At 45.2% G+C, this 20,899-nt stretch overlaps 2 protein-coding genes across 2 annotated transcripts; one reads left to right on the top strand and one right to left on the bottom strand.

Moving 5' to 3' along the window:
* Window positions 1-7,750: 7,750 nt before the first annotated feature.
* Window positions 7,751-14,460, bottom strand: SPRTN (SprT-like N-terminal domain). The gene is made up of 5 exons (XM_030499690.1): window positions 14,065-14,460; window positions 12,365-12,464; window positions 11,416-11,544; window positions 10,401-10,668; window positions 7,751-10,096 (listed from the first exon to the last, which is right to left on the bottom strand). Exons 1-5 carry the CDS (start codon window positions 14,400-14,402, stop codon window positions 9,396-9,398), a joined length of 1,536 nt encoding a protein of 511 aa, XP_030355550.1. The 5' UTR covers window positions 14,403-14,460; the 3' UTR covers window positions 7,751-9,395.
* Window positions 14,461-14,516: 56 nt separating this feature from the next.
* EXOC8 (exocyst complex component 8) lies at window positions 14,517-20,669 on the top strand. The gene is made up of 2 exons (XM_030499689.1): window positions 14,517-16,100; window positions 16,781-20,669. The coding sequence occupies exons 1-2, from the start codon at window positions 14,589-14,591 to the stop codon at window positions 17,387-17,389; spliced, it is 2,121 nt and encodes a 706-aa protein (XP_030355549.1). The 5' UTR covers window positions 14,517-14,588; the 3' UTR covers window positions 17,390-20,669.
* The last annotated feature ends 230 nt before the right edge of the window (window positions 20,670-20,899 follow it).

Raw genomic sequence — 20,899 nt, 5'->3', positions numbered from 1 at the left:
CCGCCTGCACTATGAGAACTTTTTAGTTTACAAAAAACCCCCTAAAATTTATCTAAAACAGCACAAGTAGGAAACGACTGTATATAATTAAGAGTTGCTGCAACTTCATAACCATGCAATGTTACGCAGTGACATAACTAGGGAGGGCATGTATTTTACGGTAAAAGTTGGGGGAGGGATGCAGAAATCCTTCGGGAATCTGCTCCCAGGGGCGGCTGGAAGCAGGAGCGGGTGACTGGGTCCCCCTGGTGTCCTCACCGGGACACGGCCTCTCCCTGACTGCAGGGAGACGTGTGCTCCGTGTCCTAGACATGACAAAGAGACAAGTCACTATTCTAGGTGGAGGACGTTGTGCTGCACAAACAAAAGTTACTTCAACTTGTAGCAATTAAAGAATGCAACCCGGTCTAGCGGAAGGTGTCTCTGCTCATGGTAGGGGAGTTGGAACTAAATTAGCTTTAAGGTCCCTTCCAACCCAAAACTATGATTCTATGATTCAATGATTCTACGTATATTTTGATTGGGAGGGTTTTTTGCTGTTGACTACAATAGCGTAAACGCTTGTTTAGATACTCACGAGGCATCCTTATCTACTACTGCACACCCACCAGTGCAGGGACAAAGGAATATCGGAAGCGGGAGGTGGTTGGTTACACCTCCAGTACCTATAGCAAGTTTGCAGGTTTGGTCTAGTTTTCTCAAGTGAGAGTGTCTGGAAAACAACAGCTCTGCTTCCTACCTCCCAGGCACATTCCCTTGGCGTTTCAGCTCCCACACATACTTGGGGGCCTCCCCTGCCCCTTGCTAACCCAGCTCTTCTGCATCCTTCCAGGCACCATTAGTTCCCCAAGTGCTGTCCCACATCCCTCCAGCTGAGCTGCTGGCTTTTGTGCTACACCCCTTCTGGGTTGTTGGATTAAGTTATAAAACTCTCAGCTGAGAAAAATGTTTGGGGCTTTTTGTGTGAGACGAAGGCTGGTAGAAGCCTGGCGCCTGCCTTTTCAGGCGCTCAGGTGCTACGTAAGCCCATGGCTGAAGGAGGAGTTGGTGCTGCCTGACAGAGGCTCAGTGTGCTAAGCTGCTGACCATCTCGGGGAAGCAAACTAATCTTGAACTGCTGAGAGTGCTGCTCCTCCTGTTTTGGCAGAGGTGGTGGGGTTAATCATAACACAGCTGAGATGTGGTAGTTCATGGGACATACCCTTCATGTGGCACTGAATTCTGTGTCTCTAACCATGCAGGCGTCACCCAGGAGCAGTGTCATGCCAAGCTTGGGTAGTCCTCCTATTGAAGAAAGGAAAGAGAGAGGCACAAGGAGACTGGAAACTGGTGCAGGATTCACAGACAGGACATATACTTGTCAGTCTCCTGAAAATGGTATCACTTCCACACAAATCCACAGCCACATAGAAAATACACTTGGGGCTGGATCAGCCCATTGTACAACTCAAAGCTGAGTGAGGCAGCTTGCCCAACAGCAGAGACCTCCACTCCCTCTCCTCTTCTTAAAGAAGGTAAGGCAGTGTTTCCCTCAGTACCTGCTGCAGGGCAGGCACAGACTGACCACAACCCTCTGCTAAGGGCGCAAAGCATCCATTTAGTGTGGGAGTCCCAAGCTGCAGAAGAGCCTTGGGGAAGGTAACATTGCTGGAGGCTGCGAAGGGATTAAGAGGAAGGCTGCATTAAGGCAGCTTTTCAGTGTCTTCCTCCAAACTGAGGTCTGTTCATTCCTTCAGGGGATGCTTGTGTCCGTAATGCCTTGCAAATAGCTCCAAAGCTGTGGCATCACTTACCACTTGTGTCTGCTTTAGCAAAACTGCATCTCAAGACCCAAGTGTCAGCCCAAATACTAGCAGCAAGACCTCTTGGGTGGTGTCCTCTTAAATCTGCCTGGGAAATGTTGCCAGCTAGCTTCAATAGCCTTTCAGGGGTTTGCAGTGCCTGAAATACCTCCTGTTTCCTGTCATCCTATGCTTTTCCTGCCTTCTAACTCTCTTATAGGTATGTTCAGAGTTAATTACGTCTGTGTTTTCATTCACGTCATCTGCAGGGCTGATAATCTGCTCCCCCCTCCCAGCGTGGCTTGGCGAGGAAGCAGCAATTAAAACCTGCCTTTCCGGGGCAGGCTGAGAGGTGGTGAGCCAGCTACCTGCTCCTCCATCCAGCCCGGCAGGGCAGAGCTGCCTGGTACCTGTCTGTGTCATGGCGCATACCCAGCTCCTGCCTGAAGTCCCCCAGTCTCTGATGCAAGGGATGGGGGAATTCTCTCTCATGGTCGTGGCCTGGGTGGTGGCAGGGACTAGAGCTGCACCTGTCAACCCTTGCAGGGAGAGGAAGAAACACGCAGCTGGAAATAAACTGAGGGTTAAGATGCTGTGAGCACTTCTGGGCCGTGCCAGTGCCAGGACATCTCTTCCCTCTGGATGTGTTTCCATTTGCCGTGTGTTCCAGAGCCATATCCCTCCATTGCAATGTTGTCTGGAGCACAAATGGGTGGCAGCACACCCAGTGAGTGGATCCTTCTGGGAAGAGAGCAGGTAATTACTGGGATGCTTCCCAGGGTGGTCAGTGGGAAGGCAAAGGCAGGGGAGCAAAGCAGCAGGGAGGAAATGGAGTAAGAACAGAGATGCCCTATGGCTGGTCCTCCCACCAGTAAGTTGCAGAATGAAGCTACTAGAAGAAGTAAAACCCCCAATGACACCATATTCCGATAGCTGAGATACTGTACCAGGACTTCACCAAGCTCCAATCCACATCTCACCCCAGACTTTCTTCATGACCAATGACAGCTCTCTGAACAGAAGATACCTGCAGTGAGCACAGAGGTTGATGTCATTTAAAGAAAAACATCTACTGCTTCTAAATTAAGCAATGGGGGACCCAAATAGTTGGCTTGCTGGTTTTTGCTATTGAAAATGTTCTTTGTTATGCAGTTTATGAACTGTCAGGTCTAAGACTTATTAGGACACAAAAAAAGCAGATGAAATGATGCAAACAATAAGGGATGGATGGGACAGACACAGGGTGAGTTATTCAGGCCAAGCTGCTGCACCTTCTTAGAAACTTAATCTAGTCTTCAAGCAGCCCTGGCCAGGCAGAAGCTAAAAGGGAATGGAGGGATTAAGGCCATGGCTGTGTCACACCTAGAGTGCACTACCCTTCCCTGTGCCTGTCACAGCTCCCCAGCTTAGCCGAGGTGCAAGAGTTGTTTTGTGTTTTATAAATGCCTCTGACTTCTGACAGCTCCGTCCTGACCCTCTTGCAGAGCCAGGCCAATGCCAAATGGTGACAGAAAATGGCATTTTTCACTGCGATGGATGCAAGTGGTGCAGTATACATGCAGACCATAAAAGGATGCCTTTTGGGTTATTCACTGTGCCCTGAACTAGAAAGAGCTACTGTCTCATCTTCCAAGTCCCTCCTGCAGCAAAGCTAAAAGAAAACTCACGGAAAAGCCAGTTAGTTGTAAAGTTACTTTCCATTGCTCAGCTAGTTGCAAACCTCCCCCCACAACCCCCATTCCTTCTCCTTTAACTTGTTTGTGGTCCGGGCTGATCCATCTTCAGCCTGGAGTGCAGCGTAGGTGAAATGCGAGCCTGCTAATTCTGCACTTTCCGTTCTTCCCTGTAGCGGTTGGAGAGGAAGAAATAAGTATTCCATGAATGCAAGGAGTGCCACCTAATGGCCCGTTGAGGAACCTCAAAGCTCCACCCAGCCTGCGGTCTTGGTGGTTTTTTCCCCATACACATGAGTATATTACAACACAGTATATTTTCACAAGCACGCTGAAATGCAAGTCTCTTTCATGGCTTGTCTACCCATAGACTATGCTTTGAGTGTAATTTCATAGAATCATAGAATAGTAAGGGTTGGAAAGGACCTTAAGATCATCTAGTTCCAACCCCCCTGCCATGGGCAGGGACACCTCACCCTAAACCATGTGGTCCAAGGCTCTGTCCAACCTGGCCTTGAACACCACCAGGGATGGAGCATCCACAACCTCCCTGGGCAACCCATTCCAGTGCCTCAGCACCCTCACTGTAAAGAACTTCTTCCTTATATCTAATCTAAACTTCTCCTATTTAAGCCATTACCCCTTGTCCTACCACTACAGTCCCTAAGGAAGAGTCCCTCCCCAGCATCCTTGTAGGCCCCCTTCAGATACTGGAAGGCTGCTATGAGGTCACCACGCAGCCTTTTCTTCTCCAGGCTGAACAGCCCCAACTCTCTCAGCCTGTCTTCATACGGGAGGTGCTCCAGCTCCCTGATCATCCTCGTGGCCCTCCTCTGGACTCGCTCCAACAGCTCCATGTCCTTTTTATGCTGAGGACACCAGAACTGTACACAATACTCCAAGTGAGGTCTCACGAGAGCAGAGTAGAGGGGCAGGATCCCCTCCTTCAACCTGCTGGTCACGCTTCTTTTGATGCAGCCCAGGATGCGGTTGGCTTTCTGGGCTGCAAGCGCACACTGCAGGCTCATGTTAAGCTTCTCGTCAACCAACACCCCAAGTCCTTCTCTGCAGGGCTGCTCTGAATCTCTTCTCTGCCCAACCTGTAGCAGTGCCTGGGATTGCCCCGATCCAGGTGTAGGACCTTACACTTGGCTTGGTTAAACTTCATAAGGTTGGGATCAGCCCACCTCACACATGTGTCAAGGTCCCTCTGGATGGCATCCCTTCCCTCCAGCATATCAACTGAACCACACAGCTTGGTGTCGTCGGCAAACTTGGTGAGGGCGCACTCAATCCCACTGTCCATGTCGCCGACAAAGATGTTGAACAGGGCCGGTCCCAACACCGATCCCTGAGGGACACCACTCGTTACAGGTTTCCAACTGGACATTAAGCTGTTGACCACAACTCTTCGCGTGCGGCCATCGAGCCAGTTTTTTATCCACCGAGTGGTCCATCTATCAAATTGATGTCTCTCCAATTTAGAGACAAGGATGTCGTGCGGGACAGTGTCGAACGCTTTGCACAAGTCCAGGTAGATGACGTCAACTGCTCTGCTCCTGTCCATCAGTTCCGTGGCTCCATCATAGAAGGCCACCAAATTGGTCAGGCAGGATTTCCCCTTAGTGAAGCCATGTTGGCTGTCACCAACCACCTCGTTGTTTTTCACGTGCCTTAGCATGCTTTCCAGGAGAAACTGTTCCAAGATTTTGCCAGGCACAGAGGTGAGGCTGACTGGTCTGTAGTTCCCTGGGTCTTCCACCTTCCCCTTCTTGAAAATGGGGGTTATATTACCCTTCTTCCAGTCATCGGGAACTTCACCTGACTGCCAGGATTTTTCAATTTCAATTTAATGTAGAGTCTTTAGGTTCATGTGCAAACACTTGTTTCTTTAAGCTCAAGACTTCTGTAGTAATCCAGATGCAAGTAAGAACTTGGATGTCCACAGTGCTTTTTCTCAGAAACTCACCATTTGCTCCTTCTTGCTGTTACCCTTCAGTACAGCGCAACTTGATTTAAGGATGTATAGGGATGCTGTATGGAAAATACAGCAGAAAGTATTTCATTGCTTTAATAAGAGGCTGTTCTGAAGTTACCTTGAAACTTCAGGTTGTTGGCAAGAAAGAAGGGGGCTCCAGAAGAACACATACAAAACATTTACTCTATAGCACGTCCTGCTGCTGCAGCAGGAGTAGCTTAAATTTTTTATAGCTACTTTGCATTTCAGGAATTATTCACTAGTCGTCCGGTTACAACTAAGCCCTAACCTTTGATTTTGTAAAATACTATTATCTCAAATCCTTCATTACTAACACTGGTCCAGTGGCAAGTAGCACAGCCCATCCCAAATGAGCAACATTTACTTGTTCTCTTGAAAAACATTCCTAGAAAGGAGGCTCAGCGAACTAATTCCTACACAGTCTGAGCAGCAGCACCTGCCCTGCCCAAGAAATGTACTTCCACCTAGGCATACATAAACAGCCTGCTCATCAGCTTAGGCATAGGCATTAGGGTCGAACTTGCTGTAAGAATATACTTCCCATGCAACCTAGATTTCCCAAATGAAACCAAATCGCAGTCAGAATCATAGAGTGGCTTTGGCTGGAAAGCACCTTCAGATCACCTAGTTCCAATCCCCCTACTGGAGATGATGAAGTATAGAGAAATGCACATTATTGCTTTTAAAACATACTACAAAGTAAACTATTTCCATTACGTATCTTTTTGCAAGATACTGATTCATTTTTACTAGTCCAGAGAAAAATTATACTCCACTCTCCTTCATCAGAACTCATCAAGTACAATGAAAACTTCCTCTATAACATGTCCATGAAGTAGAAAACACTTGAAAATATTTGACCTTCAAGTTTTCTTGCCCAACAACCTGAAGTTTCAAGGTAACTTCAGAACAGCCTCTTATTAAAGCAATGAAATACTTGAGCAAACCCCCACGTCGATAGTTCAACCTCTAGAAATGTTACCTGAATTGTTCTGAGCAGTTCAGCAGATCACCACAGCACAAGATTGCTTCTGCCTTCAGTGTGCAGATCCTTTTGCTGACAAGCAGCACGTACACATTTGACCTCTCTCATACCTGATTTGTCTCAGAAGCATATTAACTGGTTTCTCAGATTTCCAGTCGGATCACTTTGCAGTTCAGTGGTGTTTGTTCAAGATTCATTACTAACTTGTGTTGTTATAGACAGTCTCTAAACTCACTGAGGACAGTCGACTGATACAGAAGATGGAATTTCTCATCTTTGACCCAAACTTACCAGTGTATTTTAAAAACATACTGGTAGCCATTGTCATAACTGTGGGAAGCACACTGTATTCAAGAACAGAGCCTTGCAGAAACGGCATTCACAACAACATACCCCAAAAACCAAGGCCATGACCTGTTAATAATAGCCTGCAATAGGTAGGAACTGCAAAGCGTATCCACCCAGCTCTTTGTCACCTTTACCTCCGTATGAAGGAGATCTTGGCATCGTAATACCTCACTGTAAACACATGCATGTGCAGAACTAATGTTTTTCCACGGCTGGTCCAGAACTGCTCAATTGTTTTGAAAACAGATCTATTTTAGGACGTTCGTGCATTTGAGACAGAACTTTCCTGTAGCTTAAGTTAGCCCTGTCCCAACAGGCATTACTGGCCACTGAATTCTGCAGGTCGATTCCCACATTCGTTTTCTATTTGTTGTTCAAATGAACACCACTGATGTTGAATGGATTTTTTTCTAATGTCATCTTCTACAATACCCACAATCCTCCCTTCTCCTTTACTTTTATCAGTTGCAGTGGGACAAACAAGGAAACTGGTGAGAACAATAGTAAGGGAAATACCTCTCAGAAAATGCTTCATGATGTGAATCTAGTCCTCTTCTTAAAACCTATGGTAGTAAAATACTTCTTAGTAGTACCGTCAGTGTACATGTCAAGTTTCACTGGGAACACTGACAGACACAGCAGTTTTAAGAAGGAAGTATGAAAAATTAACATGTCAAATCAAGTTTTAGAATGACTATTTGTAAAATTTTCCACAGAAAAGCAACATAAGTGAAACTGTACAAAAAACCATGATGGAGAAGGCACAGCTGGATGTGGTCTATACTCACCAACACCTGTTTTGACAGGGAGATTTAAAAAGGAAAAATGTTAATACAGAAAGGATCTATTAAACCAGACTGTTACTAGATAGACAGGTGAGCCCACTGGTGAGTAACACAAGATGGCCTCAACTGCCATGAGAAACCCAGGCTTAATTCAATTTAATTTAATTTTAATTAAAATTAAAATTCAGTAGCAATTTATTCAACATATTTAAGAACAATCCAATTCACATTAAACATCTGTAGCATCAGTATTTAAAAAAATAAACCAATGTTTAAAAAGGGTGAAGGTATCATTTGCTAAATTCCATTGCACATCAGTTTATTTTCCCATTTCAAAAGGGAGCAGCAAGTAGTTGATTATATAAAGGCAAACATATGTGCATCCAAGGCTAATATAGCCATTTAAAGTTGTAGCAACAATATATGAAACAGCATAATTAGGTTTTTTTAACAGAAATATTTATAATCAGTTTTACAAGTAAGGAATCAAGATGGTAAGTGTGGAACCAGTTAAATACTTTCAGTGCAGCAAGAGAACTGTTAACATTTCACAAAGTTTATGTAGAAAACACATCTGCTCAGCATTCATAACTTCTCACAACACAATGGTTTTAGTACTCAACTGCCTGGCTCCTTGGGTACTAACCACCAAACTGGCTGGCTTCCAGAAGCAGCAAAATAAAGACTGTCAGCTGATGTCAATTTAACACCATTTTGACTTGTAACACAGTGGAAGTTTAACTGAAAAATCATTTTTTAATGACAAGGCCAGGAAGAGTCTTTACCAGTATGGCTACCAATATTCCTTACAACTTTTACTTACTAGTGTCAGGTTAAGGGGGTCAGTTACTCATGCTCATAATTCTTCTATCCTAACAAAAAACAGTGACCAGTTTGGGCAGACGATCAGAAGCAGCAGATGGAGAATCTAGTGGGATCCTGGACCAAACAGGCACGCACAGACTGAAGTTTGTTAGCTTCCATGTGACCACTCCAACTTTTAATGGTGTACCTAAAGTTTAAACAATTTTTTAAAATAAGCTCCTCAAAATGTCCCCCTTTCTCTTTTTATTTTAAATTGAGCCCTTAAGTGTAGGGCCTTCTCCTCATCTACCGAGAACCTTGTGCTTGATTTCCTAGCATCTTCATTGCCCTTTTGGATCTTCTCTTTCCTGCTACCTAAATGGTTTGCTATGTTTTCGATGCCTATGCCTCCTCCATCTTTGGTAAAATCCTTTATTTGAGATTCTCACTCTCATCTATCTTTTCAAAAAGGTCACAGGGGAGATGACCACCTAAGAGCATAACTGTGGCTTATGCAAAACAGTTTCTACTCTAAAAGTACACGCCACTTAATGACACTGCAGTAAACAGAGGAATTCTCATCTATTACAGGTGGTTAACTTCGAGAACGGCCAAAAAAATACCTATTTAACACACACCCCCCAAGACAAAGGGGTCTTAAGAACAAAGATAAACTAGCAGGACTAAACATGTCTTAATTTTAAAAACTGCCTTGAAAATAGGGAGTTCAGCAAGTATCCACCTTCTCGTGTATTACCCAGATTCTGCAGCAAGAACGTTTGCACAAACCTCCACCTACTACAGCTTCAGAATTCGATTCTTTAGAAGACAAGCAGCAGCCAGCTTCCCAGTCAGCACTGATGTGCAACTCCACAGTTCAGCATGCTGACAGTACCTTAAATTCCAGTTCAGAACAGGCACACAGGGAAGTAACGACAGCTAAGCAAACCCTGAGCAAAGTTGTTTTGAAGCAATGTTTTCAGTCACGGTTTATCATTTTGAGACAGCTTTCTGAAAGTTTTATGCAAGACAAGAATCAAGGTGTTCATTTATTTTAGACTCCAAAACCTCAGCCTGGCAAACAGGACAACTGACTTTTTTATCCTGCCTCGCAGCAGTGCTGGAACTTGCAGAGGACACTGTCGATTCAGCTTTGGTTTTTAAAGGTGTATTTATACTTGAAGTGACATCAGTACCACCTTTTTTAATGAAATAGTTTTCAAAGGCAGTTTTGTCTTCCGTTTTTGGCCATTGCTGCAGTGTATTAGAACCTTCTGAGCTTTTTTTCTGACCTGTTGTTGTCTGCTCAAAACAAATTTGTTTTGGTGACTTGTTATAAAATGGCATAACCCTCTTGCCACTTGCAGAGCCTTGGTTTGATTTTTCTTCCATAACACGAGCAATTTTAACAGGTGATCCACTCACATTCTTGTAAGCTTTTGAATTAGCAACAGAGAGTTTAGGAAACTCACGCTTTGAAGCTAAGTTGATTTTCTGACTGCCATCACCAGTATACAGTGGAAAGAAGATGCCACTATGGGGTGATTTTTCGAATTTTATCTCATTTTTAGGGATTGGTATTGTCCTTACTGGGGAACGAAGCTGTGAACCAGATGTTTCATTTGTGCTTTTTTCTGAGAGTCCACTGTCTCCCCCTCCAAGCCGATATCCCTTTCCACTAAAGGGTACCAGGTCTTGCATATCATGAGTTTTTGTCTTGTCTGCAAATTGAGAAGAGAAGAAAATAAGAATAGTAACTTTTTCATATATAAGTCATGGGCTTATTATTTTACATGCTTCATCAAAAAAAAATCTGCTGCTTGAAAATAGTGCAGTAAACTAAACCTTTTGCAAACGGTTTAGTTGAGAAGGAGGCTAGAAATGCACAAATAAAATGGGCCCCATTCTTCGCTACGTAACAGTAATATCTAAACAGAGCTCATGTAGTGGTTGATCTGTACTTCTTCAAGGAACTGTTTGGACGAAAACAGTTTGGAAAACAAGCAAAAAAATTATTTTAAATACCTTTCTCAGGTGACTTGGAATTTGGAAGTTTTTCTGCCTGAGTTTTCTCCTTGGATTTCTTAGAGAAGTTCTCTGGCTCCTTCACTTTTGTGAATGTTCCTCCACATGTCTCTTGATGTTCTGCCCACCAGAAATCTCGTGCAGAGGGTGCTCTATTCATCGAACGTTTCACATATCCAAAGTAAGGTTTCCTATTTCGGCAGGGGCCGTTGCATCGCCACCAGTGCTGGCGGTACAGATCCACCTCGTCATGAAAATCATGATAGATCTAGGTCAAAAAAATCAAAAAAGCAGTCCTTCAGAAAGTTTCTAATTTTGTATCACCAGCTCCACAATATTCTTTAAAAAACAAACTACCATTTCATTCCTTCCATTACTGCTGTGATTTTTACATTACCAGTTCAAAGAGCTGAACCTGGGTAAAATTCAAGCAACATTTAGATACCATTAAAACAAAGCTTAAAAGACAGGCTATGTAGGAATGCGTCCTGGCTATCTTGTTTGAACTGCAATAAAATCACTTTGAAAAACCTATCTACAATTTCACCCTAAATGACGTACTGGTTAGAATGCATTGCAAACAATGCCAGTACTGTATTCTTCCTCCAGCTACTATCTTAATGGATCTTATCAGACATATTATTTTGCAATACCATCAACCCATTTGCCTCTACTGATATAAACCTTAACTAAAACAGACTGCTCTTCCCCAAACGGTATTCTAACATGGATCTATACTGTCTCTGATATCATTAAGTTGTTTCAAGTTTAAAGAAATATACTTACAGAGGGCACATTTGAAAATTATATGACCAACAACTCACCACACCTTCCTCAACCTGTTCCCACCATCATCCCCAACAAAATAACTATGGAACTGGCATATGCTTGGATGCAAGTTTGTATCGGTACCAACTGTACCGAACAAGTCTCCTACTCATATCACACCACGTACACTAAGAAATCAAACCACGAAGAAACCTCTATTAAATTAGGTTAAGTGGATTATACTTACTGTGACATTGGCTCCAGTCAGGCGATTAATGCGACGCATGTGTTTGCAGAACTCTGGTCCATGAGATTCACGATCTTTGTCATTATTTGTAACAAAAAGCAGGGCATGGATCATTTCATGCAACAGTGTCTGAAACGATGAAAATCATTAGCTATTTACTGAAAAGCATTACATATAGTTTCAAAATCAAGCTGAAAGTATTCTACTCCTCTACATTTATCTCAGTAGTCATTTTCTCTTCATGCATTCACATGTTCAGTCTCAGGCATACAAACATAATACTCATTCTACCTGTCAAATCAAACTACCTCTATTCCCATACCACCAAAACATATTACTACAGTGACATTCCAAAAAGGAGAAAAAATCCCCAAACTTAAGTCAGATCTTTAAAGAGATTATCCCCTCTGCAACCAAAAGAGACAGTTGTGAGAAAGTTGAAACCCCACAGCGTTTCTGTTCATTAAGCAAACATGAATGTTCAGCCAACTCAAAGCAGCAGCCCTGACAGAGGCACAAGAAGCAACACAAAGTTATGTCTACAGTCATATCCTATATCCTTATTTTCAGCTGTTGCCCTTTTGAGCTAAAAGGTGAAGCTACAGCCATCTTCTGATTGTGCTTTCAGTCCATGTTTGTTTTTAATATTAGGAATAATTTATGAGTAAAAGAGTTGGGTTGGGTTTTTTTTCAGTAAAATAAACAAGTGGCTTTAGTCTCCCACTCAGAGTTGCCCATTTAGAAACATAAAAACGAAAGACGACCATGACACTGAAACGTAAGCAATACAAACGTAACAATAAAGCCACCACTATTTTACAATCTACAGGTATATAAGTATACATAGTATGTAATATATACTGTAGTATATAAGAATCCTACTATAAAATGTTTGTACGGGAGGGCGCAATATATTTTATGTGCGCATTCATGAGCACTCTTCAAATACCTCAACAAGATCCTTCCTTGGTCTTAACTTGAGGAGTGGCTCACTTAGACGAATGGAACACATTCCACCTTTTCCTTCATATTTACACACTCCAGCACAGCTGAAAGAGACACAGAAAGGAAATATGAAAAGCTACTTGTTTCTGTAGTACATGAATTGAGAATTGGAGTTAAAATGCTGTCCTCTCCCAGCACATGCTAGGTAACTCTCAGAACATGAAAAAAAACTTTTAGTAGTTACTTGAAAAACTCAAGAAGAAATTAAGGAAAAACCCAAACCCACAAGTTCCTTAGAATAAGCTGTGACTGAACTAGCAAAAGTGAAACTGTAATTTATTAGATATCTTGCAATCGCTTAAGTTCAAAGTTAGAGTAATCTTGAGGAGGAGGGTGAAAGGAGGGGGGATCACAATGGACTGTTCTAATCTAACCTTTAGAGACAGAGGATTGTTTTCATTAGGACTCCTGATGGAATGAAATACATAAAACAGAGATTCTGGAGATTCAAAGCAGCCAACACCAACTTAACTGCTGGTTGCTGCAATTTAACTCCTCACCCTCTCCCAGTGTTTGACTCTTACTGAACCTTCATGCGTCATCACTTCTGCATGCTAATCCAGCAGAAAACATTTTATTTTTAATGTTTCTGAGTTAGTGCTCTACCTGTTCAGTATCCAAATATTTTCAACTGTTTAAAGAGTACTGCAACCAGCAGAGGACAAGAGGGGGCAAGACTCCAGCTGCCAGCAATTGCATCAGCTATCTGCTGCAGAACTGCAACCTGCACTTCAAAGCTTTTGTTTTCATCTTAGATTTCTCATATATTCCCCTTCCTAATCTGTTCTAAGTCTTCTTAATATACTCCTATCATTTCATATTTGCCTGCCATGCTGTAAAATTATCATAAAAACTTAGAACAAGAAAAACAGCAGCAATATGTTAAGTTTTGACATACAGTTTAAGACCAAATTATTTATTCTACTTTAACATCTCTCCAGTTCTGCCTGCACCAGGGGAAAACACATTTAGGGTTGCCAAGGATAACCAATGAAGGACAAAACCGACAATGACGGTGACCAACCTACATCCTAGGGTACAAACCACGTTAGAAAAGCAGGACATCCAAGTACCTGGAAGAGAAGCTGTGGCTCTAGCACATTGAGCCTGTGAAGCCACACCCAGGAGTAGCATATAGCGATAAGTGACAGCTTTTCCTTCCCTCCCCCTCTTAACCCCACAGCTACTTATATGATATATTAGAAATAAGTTCTTCCCTGTGAGGGTGCTGAGGCGCTGGCACAAGTTGCCCAGAGCAGCTGCGGCTGTCCCATCCCTGGCAGTGTTCAAGGCCAGGTTGGACACAGGGGCTTGCTTCCACTTGCTTCCACTGCTCTAGTGGAAGGTGTCCCTGCCCGTGGCAGGGCGTTGGAACTGGATCTTTAAGGTCGCTTCCAACCCAAACCATTCTGTGATTCTACGATGAGGCGAGCTGCTCCTAATTCGAGAGGCCACAGACTCTTACAGCAGCTCTGACACAGCGCCAGCACCCTGCTGGGGCCCCACGGCAGCTCCCCCTGCTCCCCGCACCCCGCCGGAGCCGGGCCTGCCTGTCGGGAGGCCGCTCTCCACCGCGCCCGCCCCGAGACCCGCGGCCGCCTCCCCATGCAGGGCTGCCCGGCGCCCCCCGCCCCGACAGCGTACAGGGTCATGCGCGGGCTCCAGGACACCTCCACCGCCGCCAGGCGCCCCCAGAAGAGCGCCTCGTTGAACTGCACGAAGAGGCCGTGCACGTCGGGGCTGGGGTCCAGCAGCTCCCACGCCTCGTCCACCACCGACAGCGGCCGGAGGGGCGAAAGGTCCCGCAAGGCCTCAGGACGCGGCGCTGCTGCTGCCGCCGCCGCCGCCTCCTTGTCCTCCGCTTCCCACAGCTCCTGGAGCTGCAGCGCCAGCACGAAGTCGTCCTCCTCCTCCTCCATCCCGCCCGGGCCCCCTGCGCGGTGCGCCACCAACCGCCCCGCCACCCCAGTCCGACCCCGCATGCGCCGAGCGCCGCCTGAGCCCGGCCGCGCCGGGCGGTCCCGGTCGCAGGGAGCGGAGCCGCTCATGCGCGGTGGGCGCGGCGCGGCTGTCGCAGGCGGCGAACGTCCCGCGGTGCGCAGGCGCAGCGGCCTTGGCCCCGGCGGTAGCGGCGGCGGGTGCGGGCACCGGGCAGCGCGGCCGTGGCCATGGCGCTGTCGCTGGGCGAAGGCGGCGGGAGTCGGCTGCGGCGGCAGCTGGAGTCCGGGGGCTTCGTGGCGGCGGAGTACGTGAAGCAGCTGTCGCAGCAGTCGGACGGGGACCGGGACCTGCAGGAGCACCGGCAGCGCATCCAGGCGCTGAGCGAGGAGACGGCCCAGAGCCTGAAGCGCAACGTGTACCAGAACTACCGGCAGTTCATCGAGACGGCGCGGGAGATCAGCTACCTGGAGAGCGAGATGTACCAGCTCAGCCACATCCTCACCGAGCAGAAGGGCATCATGGAGGCCGTCACCCAGGCCCTGCTCCTCCAGGCCGACCGCGACGACCCCGCGCTGGGCGCCCGCCGTGCCGCCACCACCGACCCCTTCCTGCCCCTGTCGGCGAAGGAGGCAGCAGCCAGCGAGGAGGGGCGGCAGCGGACGCTCACCACCCTCCTGGAGAAGGTGGAGGGCTACCGCGACCTCCTGCCCGAGAGCCCCAGCAAGTACCTGGTCTACAACGGCGACCTGGTGGAGTACGATGCTGACCACATGGCGCAGATCCAGCGGGTGCACGCCTTCCTCATGAACGACTGTCTGCTCGTGGCCACTGCCCTGCCCAACCGCCGCGGCGCCTACCGCTACGTTGCCCTCTACTCCCTCGATGGGCTGGCCGTGGTCAACGTCAAGGACAACCCTCCCATGAAAGATATGTTCAAGCTGCTCATGTTCCCCGAGAGCCGCATCTTCCAGGCTGAGAATGCCAAGATCAAGAAGGAGTGGCTGGAGGTGCTGGAGGAGACCAAGCGCAACCGGGCCCTCAGTGAGAAGCAACGCCTGGAGCAGGAGGCCCTGCCCCGGCCTGCCCCAACGCCTCCTGAATCCACCAACCCCTTTGAGGAGGATGAGGAGGAGGAAGAGCCCTCTGCTGAGGAGGAGGTGGTCGACCTCTCACTTGAGTGGATCCAGGAGCTGCCTGAGGACCTGGACGTCTGCATTGCTCAGAGGGACTTCGAGGGGGCAGTGGACCTCTTGGATAAACTCAACGAGTACCTGGGGGACAAGCCTGTGAGCCAGCCCGTGAAGGAGCTGCGGGTCAAGGTGGATGAGCGGGTCCGGCAGCTTACAGACGTGCTGGTGTTCGAGCTGTCTCCAGACCGCTCTCTGCGGGGAGGGCCGCGGGCCACCCGCCGAGCCGTGTCGCAGCTCATTCGCTTGGGCCAGTCCACCAAAGCATGTGAGCTCTTCCTGAAGAACCGGGCGGCCGCGGTGCAGACGGCAATCCGGCAGCTGCGCATCGAGGGCGCCACGCTGCTGTACATCCACAAGCTCTGCCACGTCTTCTTTACCAGCCTTCTGGAGACAGCAAGAGAGTTTGAGACAGACTTCGCAGGCAACAACGGCTGCTATTCGGCCTTCGTGGTCTGGGCCCGCTCTTCCATGAAGATGTTTGTAGATGCCTTCAGTAAGCAAGTGTTTGATAGTAAAGAGAGCTTGTCGACTGCAGCAGAGTGCGTGAAGGTAAGCGGGTCCAAAGATGGTGGTGTGACATGATAGCCAAAACAAAGGCTGCAAAGCTTGTAATTCTTCTTTTCTAACCCTAGTTTAGTTGTTGACTCTTGAATGGGTCTGTGGAAAGGCTTCCTGACATGATAGGGTAATGTTCGTTTGGGGTTGGTTTGGATTTTTTTCAATGCAATAGAGGAAAAGATTAAGCTGAAAACACACAGCCAGAAAAACCCTGCCTTTATCAGAAATGCAGTGTGCATTTATCCTTAATTTGCCTTTAACCAGTAGGAGTTAAAGGCATGATTTGCCTTTTGCCTAAAATTTGCATGAGCTACATCTGAGTGATGAGTAATTTGAAGACACTGTTTGCTTTCCAAGCCTGTCTACAGGCCTGGACTACATTGCCATAGTTTTTTGCAAGACTAATTTCTTTCAGCTGCTAATAAAAAAAAAAACCAAAACCAAGAAGGGGTGGGGGGGTTCATAGTGTAATTGTCAGAGTGTTTTTGTTAGGCAGGGTTTATCTTTCAGTTATTCATTTCTCATTAATAAGAAACTTCTTGAAGCAGGAGAAATAAGGAAGTATAACTAACGCTTCTCTGTTTTCTGAGAATGATAAATTTGGTAAGTGTGTAAGATGTAAAGGGGGCCTGCACACTAGTAACACCCTTTGTTTTTTGTTAATACCCAAGGTAGCTAAGGAGCACTGCAAGCAGCTTAGCGAGATTGGACTGGACCTCACCTTCATCATTCATGCTCTTCTGGTAAAGGATATCAAAGGGGCTTTACAGAGCTACAAGGATATCATTATCGAGGCCACCAAGCACCGCAACTCTGAGGAGATGTGGAGAAAGATGAACCTAATGACTCCAGAGGCGCTGGGGAAGCTCAGGGAGGAGATGAGGAGCTGCGGAGTGGGCAATTTTGACCAGTACACGGGTGATGACTGCTGGGTCAACCTGAGCTATACTGTAGTAGCGTTCACTAAGCAGACTATGGCCTTCTTGGAGGAAGCGTTAAAGCTTTACTTCCCAGAGCTGCACATGGTTCTTTTAGAGAGTCTCGTAGAAATCATCCTAGTGGCTGTCCAGCATGTTGATTACAGTTTACGGTGTGAACAGGATCCCGAGAAAAAAGCATTCATTAGGCAGAATGCATCCTTCCTGTATGAAACTGTCCTTCCTGTTGTGGAAAAAAGGTTTGAGGAAGGAGTTGGAAAGCCAGCCAAGCAGCTACAGGATCTGAGAAACGCTTCGAGATTGATGCGTGTAAATCCAGAAAGTACCACCTCTGTGGTGTGAAGTGACCTAACTGTTCTTATGAACAGTCTGAAAACACTTGCTGAAAATGTTGTACATTGGATACATGAACTAAACGGGTCTTCTGAGTCCCTGCAAAATGCAGAAGTCCAACTGCTGCATTCCAGAAGCTGAAGACTTACAATCAAAGCGTGAAGGGATGCAACACTTGGCGAGAAGTAAGGTTGAGGTCCCATGTCCTTGGAGAGCGTATCCTGTAAGAATGGCTTGTGTAGTGTTTGTGACTTGGGAAACATTGTAATATACAATTTTTGGCTAAATGTTTGTGAAAGTCTTAAATATATGTACACCACATGGCAGGAAAAGATCACTTCTTATCGCGTCACTGTAGGAATTCTTTTTTAAGGCAGGGTTCTGGTAGGAGGGGAAGTGCTGAAATGTTCCCAGGGTATGGTGTTCTGTGAGACACATCCACCATCCAGATGTGACTCAGCACTGCAGAGAAACAACATGAATTTCACAGTCTGATTTGTTTGGTAGCAGTGCAAACTCTTCAGTTTTTCCAACATTCACATTTTTTTCATTCATTTCAGAGGCAGATCTAAATTAAAAATGTGGGTTTTTTTAAGGTTTTTGGTGTTTGGATGAAGGGGCTTCTTCTATTTAATAAACTTGCTTGTCGGCTTAAATTGCAGCTCTCGGAAAACAAACCTTCTGCTGTCAGAAACATTTGTTCCCTTCAGAGAAAAAGTGAGAATAACTTTTTTCCTTCCCCTTTGTGTTCCCCTTCCTTGTTTTTTCGTGGACTTCATTGGGGTCAAGTCCATTTGATTAAGTGTGCACTCTTGCTTGAGGTGCTGTCATAAACGCATGACAGGCCGTTGCCTACTGGTAGAAACCATAGTGAAGAAGCATAAATGCTCTTGCGATGTGCAGGACAGGGAGGTGGTCTGAAGGCACCATTTCATTTGGGAGAAACAGAATGCTAGTTCTGCTTATGGAGGCAGCACAGGATGAAGAGAGTGAGTGTGAGGCTTTTTGTAAAGGATGTGATCTGCAAAATACATGCTCTGTCCCTCCTGCAAATATTAGTATTGTTTCCTGTAATACAGCAATAATCAAGAAGCACTATCTTTTTCTGCAGAAAACCCAAGGACTGTGTTTGGTTGGGAACACAAATGTAGATGGGGGAAGTTTATGCAAATGCTTGTATGTTTAGATTGAATGGTGATGGCTGTCTTGTTCAGTGTATGTCTCTGAAAATAAAATAAGCCAAGTCTTGTATAAAGGCTGGCTTTAGAAAGCTGTCAGCATCATGTTCTGAGCTGTGTAAACTTCTTCCCCTTTAGCAAAGACTTTCTTAGTTGTGAGAAAATCATGTTGCAGCTAAGTAACCTTGTATTAGACTCTCAATAAGTGTTCTTAACTGGGAAAATTGAGTATCCTATTCCTGTTACGCTTTCAAATGAAAGCTTTTGCAATTTGTATCATGGTAATGAATGCCTCATGACTGCCGGAACAAACAAGATATTGCTAGTAAAATATTCTGCATAACTGCTCATACTGGGGCTTCTTTCCTCCCTATTTTCATGGTGCTAGTTCAATGCACTTTTCACTTTTGTGGCTAGTTTTCATTCTGTTGCTCTTTGAATGCCTTTTGAACTGTAGTATTTTGCCAAGCATACTACTGTCTGTGCTCACTTGCTTTCCAGTGTTTGGGCTTTTTGCTAGCATATCATGGATATGGTTTTAAAGGGTAACTTATTGCTCTTAGCTAAAACTGATTGAAAACCACTGTAATAGCTATAGTTTTATTTTAAGGGACTGAGACAGTGAGTTAGAACTTGTGTGAACATGTTATGTCCAAGAGAGAGCCACACAGGTGTCACTTCACTAGTGAACTATTTTTGATACCAGATCCTAGTGAAGTGTATCAAAGTAATATATTCTCTCTCATCTGTTTAAAGTGGGCAGAGGTAGCAACCTTGCTTAATCTGAGAAATATTTTCAAGTGGATTTTAAGTGAGAGCTCTACATGATGACAGGTATTTTGGAAGAGAGGGAGAAGCAAGGGCTTTTTTTCTCTGAAGACAGATATATTTTATTGTTTTCTTTACAGCAGAAGAAAGCAGAATAAATACAGATGGGTTTTGGTTTTGTGTTGGGTTTTTTCCCCTGTGCTGCAGTTCCACAGCTTACCTTTCTCTTGCACAAGACTGATTATTGTGATGCTTGAGAATTTTGTGTAAGAAGATGAATTTAGTTTCATGATTCCCAGCTCTGGAGTAATATTGAATAGGAGGAGAGCCCTATTCATGCATCCATTGCGAGCTGGTGTAGCACATCTTATCCTCGTCAGAGGATGAAAGGTAGAATGTAATTCTGCCGTGTGTTCTGTTATGCCTCAGTCGCTGCTCCCATCATCAGTCTGTTTATGGCATGCAGGGCCTACTGATTTTGTCTCTGCCGTCATCCATGGAGCAGTGGGCTTACGTGGATGTTGGTTTTAATGGATCAGGGAATCTGGCCTTTTGTCTGGGTGATCAAATATGTTCATGTCCCTGGCACAATCCCCACATGCGTGTGGGTTTGTATAAACTGCTGTAGGTAGCATTGATATTTTGTAACTTGTGAATCAATTCAAGTCGTAATAAAAGAAAATCAGTAACTCAAGGAAAATGGTGTGCAATTAAATTAAACACACTTTATATGTTAATTCGGTTAACAAAAAAGTTAACATATGCTGAGAATCATGGTTTAATAAATTTCAGATTTGCAGACAGTAATTTGGAATGGCACTCTTCTTTTCCTGAGATGTACTCTTGTATAGTGTTGTTCAAGGTGGGATTTGCAGTAACTACTGAATAATATGATAGCAGTTTTGTTGATTTGGAGAAGAGCTAGTCGTTTTGTTTTGTTTTGAGACAATTGCATATAAAATCTGGTTTCCTTTAGCTGCTGTGACAAAATTGTGATGTGTAGAATGAAGATTTTTTTTTTTAATTATTATTATTATTCAGATGAATTTATGTATTAGAATTTAATGCAATAACTTTTCTGAACAGTGAGGACCAAGTATTAAAACTTTTGGACATACAGCACTAGTGGTGTATTTCTGGTTTTATTACATCAGCATCAGAAGGAGGATGTTGGTTCAAAGTTCGAGTCCACTAATAAATTTCCAGTGAAGCAGGAGAGCTTCAGGTCAGGGATTGTGAGGGAGATGTAAGAGGCAGCCGGGTGATGAAAGCCAAGTGATGTCACTTCAATTACATTCTTACAAAGTCAGCGTGTGGTTTAATAAAGTCAAGTTGGAAGAAAATGTTTCTCAACGTTGTATCTGATTCAAATTGAGGGGAGGCAGTAGTCTAGTCTAATGGGGCATTGGGTAGATATGTGAGGCCTTATCAGCACGAGGGCAGTGTAATGCTGTGGGATTTGTTAACCTTCTAGAGATTATTTTGTCACCGGAGCCTATTCACTCTTAACTTGAATGCTGCGTGTGCAGTGCAGCCCATCTCCTCGCTAGGTGGAGTTGTGTCTGTTGAAGCT

This window comes from Strigops habroptila, chromosome 10 (assembly GCF_004027225.2).
Source record: "Strigops habroptila isolate Jane chromosome 10, bStrHab1.2.pri, whole genome shotgun sequence".
Taxonomy (NCBI): domain Eukaryota; kingdom Metazoa; phylum Chordata; class Aves; order Psittaciformes; family Psittacidae; genus Strigops; species Strigops habroptila.
Note: the sequence above shows the minus strand (reverse complement) of the source record. Positions and strands in the feature narration are given on the sequence as shown.